A 7,495-nucleotide genomic window follows, 5' to 3' on the forward strand; every position below is an offset into this window, starting at 1 on the left:
ACCTCTCACCCAGGTGAAGAAATAAAGCAGTGCCACAGAGAATCCACTTGATGGTGTCCCAGCCACGTTACCTTCTTTCTCCCCAGTGGCAAACACTATACCGAACTTTGTATTTATCATTTGGTTGATGTTCTTCTATTAGGTTGAATCCTATGAACTTGCCAGTATTTGATCATGTTTGTCCTTTAAAATGGGCAGTGGGATTCAATGTTAGTATCACCCAAATGTATCCATAGCCAATGTGTAAATTTTCTTATTTTTGAACAAGTTAAAAGTTAAATCTTAATGAATGCACCTTGTGTCTTGTTTTTCCATCTTTGCGTTTTTGAGGTTCAGAAGTGTTTATTTTAGCAGTAATTCATTTATTTTCATTGCTTTCTATTCTTATATTATGTACAGAGACATTACAAAGTAGGTATTTTTGTGAGGTTGAAAGATATTTTGGTTGGTACTTTTCTTCGTGTATAAATAAATCTGCTTGAGTATTATCACATATATTTCATGGTGGAAAGAAGAACGTTTTATACTCAGGATAGAATTATTATGTGTATGAGGTATACTCATACACATAATATTTGGATATTTCTTTTTAAAAATTTTTAAATTTAAATTCAGTTTAGTTAACATATACTGTATTTTTAGTTTCAAGGGTAGAATTTAGTAATTCATCAGTTGCATATAATACCCAATACTCATTACATCATGTGCCTTCCTTAAAGCCCATCACACAATTGCCCCATCCTTCCACTGACCACCCCTCCAGCAACCCTCAGTTTGTTTCCTAGAGTTAAGAGTCTCTTATGGTTTGCCTCCCTCTCTGTTTTCATCTTATTTTATTTTTCCTTCTCTTTTCTATGTTCATCCATTTTGTTTCTTAAATTCCGCAGATGAGTGAAATCATAGGTTATTTCTCAAAAAGTTAAAAATAGAACTACCCTACAACCCAGAAATTGTACTACTAGGGATTTATTTGAAGGATACAAACATAGAGATTTGAAGCAGGACATGCACCCCAATGTTTACAGCAGCAATGTCCACAGCAGCCAAAATATGGAAAGAGACCAAATGTCCATCAACAGATGATTGGTAAAGATGTGGTATATATTTATAATGGAATATTACTCAGCCACCAGAAAGAATGAAATATTGCCATTTGCAATGATATGGATGGCACTAAAAGCTATTATGCTACATGAAATAAATCAGTCCTCTGGGTATTTCTGAAGACTTTCCCTAAGTGATTGAATCATTTGACATGCTCACCAAAATTTCCTGGTGATATATATTATCACTAACATGTTTTCATTTATACTGACAATCCAGTGAGCGTAACATTATTTTATTATTGGCATTTCCCTTATTATCTATGAGATTGTCATTTCATATATTTATGGGCCATTTATTTTTACTCTCTGTTAAATACCTGTTTATGGTTTTTCTGCTGAGCTGTTGTCGAAATGGCTGAATTTCTTTCTATTTTTATAGCTGAATAATAATTCATCGTATATACACCAAATTTTCTTTATTCACCTGTCAGTGGACACTTAGGTTATTTCCATATCTTGATTATTGTGAATAATGCTGAAACTAACATGTGAGAACAGGTATCACTTAAAGATACTGATTTTGCTTCCTTTGCACAGGTACCCAGAAGTGGGATTACAGGCTCATACAATAGTTCTATCTTTAAGTTTTTAAATTGAGGTATAATTGGCATAAAACAGTTTCAGATGTACAACACAATGATTCCACATATGCATATATTGTAAAATGATCACCACAATAAGTCTAGTTAACATCCATCACCATAGATACAAATAATTTTTTATGATGAAAACTTTAACATTTACTTTCTCTCTCTCTCTTTTTAAAAGATTTTATTTATTTATTTGAGAGAGAGAGAGAGAGAACATGAGTGAGGGGAAGCGGCAGAGGGAGAAGGAGAAGCAGACTCCCTGCTGAGCGGGGGATCATCACCTGGGCTGAAGGCAGACACTTAACTGACTGAGCCACCTTGGTGGCCCTAAGATTTACTATCTTAGCAACTTTCAAATATGCAATACAACTTATTACATCACATCCCCATGATGTATAATTGGAATTTTCTGCCTTTTGACCACTGACACACATTTCACCAACTCCTCCATCCCCACTTATGGCAACCGCCAATCTATTCTCTGTATCTATGGGCTCAGGTTTTTGTTTTGTTTTTGAACCCAACATCTAGATGAGATCATATGGCATTTGTCTTTGTCTTATTTCACTGAACCTGAACCTCAGGGTTCATCCATATGTCTCAAATGGCAGGATTTCCTTCTTTTTTAAATGGGTGAATAATCCATTTTGTGTGTGTGTGTGTGTGTGTGTGTGTGTGTCTGTACACATACATATACCAATCACATTTCTTTATCCATTTATCTGCTGATGGACACTTAGGTTATTTCCATGTCTTGGCTATTGTTAACAGGGCTGCAATGAACATGGGAGTATACATATCTCTTCAAGATAGTGATTTCATCTCCTGCTGATATTATCTCCAGGAGTGGGGTTGAGGGATCATATGGTAGTTCTATTTTTATATTTTTGAGGAACTTCATACTGTTTTCTATAATGACTTCATCAGTTTACATTCCTACCAACAATATGCCAGACTTCCTTTTCTCCTCATTTGTGCCAACACTTGTTATCTCTTGTCCTTTTTTTTTAAAGATTTTATTTATTTATTCATGAGAGACACACAGAGAGAGGCAGAGACACAGGCAGAGGGAGAAGCAGGCTCCCTGTGGGGAGCTTGATGTGGGACTTGATCCCAGGACCCTGGGATCATGACCCGAGCCAAAGGCAGACACTCAACCACTGAGCCACCCAGGTGTCCCTCTCTTGTCCTTTGTATGAAAGCCATTCTAAAAGGTGTCAAGTGATATCTCACTGTGGTTTTGATTTCCATTTTGTGATGATTAGTGATGTTGAGCATCTTTTCTTGAATGTGTTAGCCACGTGTATGTAAAAAGCCACAGCTAATATACTAATTGGGGAAAAACTGAGAGTTTTTCCTTTATGGTCAGGGATATCCACTCTCACCACTTTTATTCAACATAGTACTGGAAGTCCTAGCTAGCAATCAGGCCACAAAAAGAAATAAAAGGCATCCAAATCAGCAAGGAAAAAATAAAACTTTCACTATTTGCAGATGACATGATACTACATACAGAACCCAAAAGACTGCTAGAACTATGTATACCCTTTAGAAAATATGTATTCAGTTTCTCTGCTGATTTTTAAATTTTTTTTATTTTTTAAAAGATTTTATTTATTTATTCATGAGAGACAGAGAGAGAGAGAGAGGCAGAGACACAGACAGAGGGAGAAACAGGCTCCCTGTGGGGAGTCCAATGTGGGACTCGATCTTGGGACTCCAGGATCATGCCCTAAGCCAAAGGCAGACACTCAACTGCTGAGCCACCCAGGCGTCCCTAAATCAAATGGTTTATTTTTTGCTATTAAGTTATATGTGTATTTTATATACCTTGGCTATTAATCTCTTATCAGATACATGATTTATAAGGATTGAAATAAGTAAGCTTTTCATTTAGGTGATGGTTTCTTGCTATGCAGAAGCTTTTTAGTTTGATGTAGACACATTTATTAATTTTTGCAGTTGTGGCTTGTGTTTTTGGCGTCATAATTGTTGCCAAGATGAATGTCAAGGAGCTTTCCCTCTGTTTTCTACTAGCAGTTATATGCTTTTCAGGTCTTATGTTTAAGTCATGAATAATTCTGAGTTAATTTTGTGAGTAATGTAAGATAGGGGTTCAATTTCATTCTTATGTGTGGGGGTATAGTTTTTCCAACACCATTTATTAAAGAGATTATCCTCTCTCCCTGGAGTGTCCTTGGGTCCTTTGTCAAATACAAGTTGATTATATATGTGAGGGTTTATTCTGGGCTCTCAGTTCTGTTCCATTAGTCTATGTGTGTGATTTAATGTTAATACCACACAGTTTTTAAAAAGATTTGATTTATTTCAGAGCAAGAGAGATAGCAAGAGAGAACATGAGCAGGGAAGAGAGGGAGAAGGCAGCTACCTGCTTGGCAGGGAGCCCAATACAGGGCTTGATCACAGGGCTTAGGGGTCATAACCTGAGCTGAAGGCAGACACTTAACTGATTGAGCCACCCAGGCACCCCACCAAACAGTTTTGATTGCTATAACTTTGTAGCATAGTATGAAGTCAGGATACCTGATGCCTCCATCAGAAGTGTATAGAAGCCATTTCAGGCTTCCAGAGGGGCCCAATCAGATCACAGATATAGGCTGACTAGAGCCCAACCCTTGGGAAACAGTTGGGAAAGTATGCAGTTAAACACTTTCCAGGAAGAAGGTGGGAGCCTTGTGTTTCTGCCTCCTCCCTGTGTGCTGAGTCCAGGGGGTAACCACAAGAAGTATTTATGTAGCCCTACAAAACTGTCTCATGATTTTCTGTGGTATCTGGGGATTTGGAAATGCCAAGCCCTATTGCTCTCAGAGCTAGAAGATTTGGGAGCAAGTTCCTGGAGTTTGTCATACAAGTTGGGTCCCCATGTGTGTGGTCTTATCCCTTCATTCCTCAGAGATGAGCTGAGTTGGGGATTCTCACCTGGCGGTAAGGTGCTGTCCCATGGGTGGGTGGGGGGGTTGATGGTGTGAGCATACTTCAGTTTTTCCCACCTCTTTTGAGGTAGGTGTTTTCTCAGTGCTCTGATATGTAGGAGTTACCCAACCAGTTTCTGGATTTTTCTCAAAGGGAATTAATGCATGTGTACCTCTATGGTAAGTGTGTTCCCAGGAGGAGGGGGGTCAGGAAACCCCTCTTCTGTCATATAGCTGATCTTGGTGAGAATTCATTAGGTTTAAACATTTAACAAGGCCAATATTAGGTCAAATTTATTTAATATGTAGTATTGGGCAATGTAAAGGAGTGATTTTTTTTTAAAAAAGGACACATTAGGATCCTATCAAAATGACAGTTTTGTAGGATAAAAATGACAGTTTTATAGGACAAAAGATGATCAAATATGGAAATCAAATACTGGTTGCATCAATCTGATATGTGTTTTTATGGTCACATTTCCTCTTCCTTTTCTGTTTTTTCTTCTACCTATTTTATAAGGAAACATATGATGTCTATTTAGGGCTCACCTAGATAACTCAATGTAAGTGCATCCTTGGCAAAGACCCTTTTTCAAATAAGTTCCAATAACATTCATCCTTTTATCATGAGTTACTAATAACAAATTGGGGGGACTAGGAGTAGACCTATCTATTGAGGGCCTCCATTTCACTTCCTACAGATGTGCTTTGGTTGATTCCATCGAGAGGCCTAGTCTCATCTAAAACTGGGAGGGAGAGTTTTCTGTCTCCTGGCTTCAGGTTCAAGTATGACATCTAAATTTGCTCCCATCACCTTGTGACTTGAGTAGAACCAGTCTTAGGACAAAGCCACCAAATGGAGAAATGGAGTGAAGCCCTATCCCTTGTTCTTGTACATTTCTTATCTCTGAAGTCCTAGTAATGACAAACAACTGTTTCTTGTTTGACCATATTATAGTCAGGAGTATTCTTGTATTCTTCTTATTAGAACTGAAGTCTTCCTCACTGATGAAGCACAAATAACTCACAATTATTTAAAGCTGAGATGATATCATTATACCAATCTTATAGAAAACAAAACTGAGTATAGTGAGTGTTAATGTTGCCTCCCAGGGATACAATTTACCAGTGACTGGTCTCCATCCTTACTAAATTGGGGTGTGACAAGTAAGTTCCCTTACTTCACTAAGGCCTGACTTTGGGTTTCAATTGACATGGTCTGTCATGGGATAAGGTGGAAGCCAGTCTGCAGATATGACCCCAGTTGTGCTTCTATCCTTTATTGAGCTATCCATATTCTACAATTTTCCTTCTTCTGGGAGTCATGCATGCAAACATTATAAAACTATGACCTCTGCCTCAGGTTCTACCCCTAGGGAACTGAGAAAAAACTTGAAATAAGAACTGAAATAATTTGTCAAACATAACAAAGCTAAATAAAAATAAAAGTCAGGCTTCAAGTCTAAGTTAAAATGCATGTGGCCATTACGTTATCTAGTCACATTACAAGCATTTGGTTACAGGTGAATTATACATCATGGTTCTCCTGTGAGTCCTAAAACTCTGATTTATTCTAACAACCAGCCCAAAGTACACAGAACAATCACAGAAAGGAAGGTATCCTACTGAAAAGTTTCTTCAAGGCACCCTGCATGTCACTATTTCTCAGACTGTAGATAAAGGGGTTCATCATTTGAGGAATCACGATGTACATCACTGAAGCCATGGCAGTCTTCCTGGAAGAGTCACTAAGTGCAGAACTAATGTATACTCCAAAAGCTGTCCCATAGAAGAAGGACACAACAGACAAGTGAGAGCCACAGGTGGAGAAAGCTTTATATTTCCTGCCCGCTGATGGCATTCTCAAAACAGAGGAGAAAATTTGAGTATAAGAGAAAATAATTCCGGAGAGAGGAACACCCCCAAATAAGCCAGCTGCAAAATATGCCAGAATATCATTGATGAGAGTATCAGAGCAGGCAAGCTTGACAATCTGACCAAGCTCACAGAAGAAGTGGGGGATGTCCATGTCCTTACAGAAGGATAACTGTAGCACCATCAGACTGTGGAGCAGGGCATTGACAATGCTAATGAGCAGTGAGAGTACCATCAGCAAGCCATAGAGTTGGGGGTTCATGATAACAGTGTACCTCAGGGGATGGCAGATGGCCACATAGCGGTCATAGGCCATTGCTGCAAGGAGAAAATTTTCTAAACCAACAAAAGTCAAGACAAAGCAGACCTGGGTGAGGCAGCCTGTGTAACTGATGCTGTGACTCTGTGCTTGGATGTTCACCAGCATCTTTGGGATGGTGGTTGTACTTAAACAGATGTCAGTAAAGGACAGGTTGGAGAGGAAGAAGTACATGGGAGTGTGGAGGTGGGAGTCACAGATGACAGCCAGGATGATGAGCCCGTTTCCCAGGATGGTGGCCAGGTATATGGACAGGAACAGGCTGAAGAGTAGGGACTGCAGTTCTGGATCCTCTGTCAGTCCCAAGAGAAAGAATTCTGAAAATACTATTTGGTTTTTGGGTCCCATGTTGTTAATGAATCTGATGGAAAAGATGGAGTGAAAACCAAATAAAATGAATGGTCCCTGGATGAGCCACAGCAACATCACCTGGGAATTGCTAGAAATACAAACCTGGTATCACTGCAGATATACTGCTGATAAACTTTGAGGTTGAGGACCAGCAATCTGTTTTGGCAAGCCCTCCAGGTTAATGTGATATATGACAAAGTTTGAGAGCCAGTGATTTTAAAAAAATGAATAAAAGCTATTGAGAATCCATGTGAATATTTCAATCATTTCCTCTTCTAATTTTTCCCTCTGTCATAATTTCCCACTCTTCTTGCCCTTCTC

General features: G+C 38.7%; 1 protein-coding gene across 1 annotated transcript; it reads right to left on the minus strand.

Moving 5' to 3' along the window:
• Positions 1-6,232: 6,232 nt before the first annotated feature.
• On the minus strand, positions 6,233-7,171 carry OR7G13 (olfactory receptor family 7 subfamily G member 13). The gene is given in 1 exon segment (NM_001388679.1): positions 6,233-7,171. A coding segment is annotated over 1 exon segment (939 nt).
• Positions 7,172-7,495: the final 324 nt, after the last annotated feature.

This window comes from Canis lupus, chromosome 20 (assembly GCF_011100685.1).
Source record: "Canis lupus familiaris isolate Mischka breed German Shepherd chromosome 20, alternate assembly UU_Cfam_GSD_1.0, whole genome shotgun sequence".
Taxonomy (NCBI): Eukaryota; Metazoa; Chordata; class Mammalia; order Carnivora; family Canidae; genus Canis; species Canis lupus.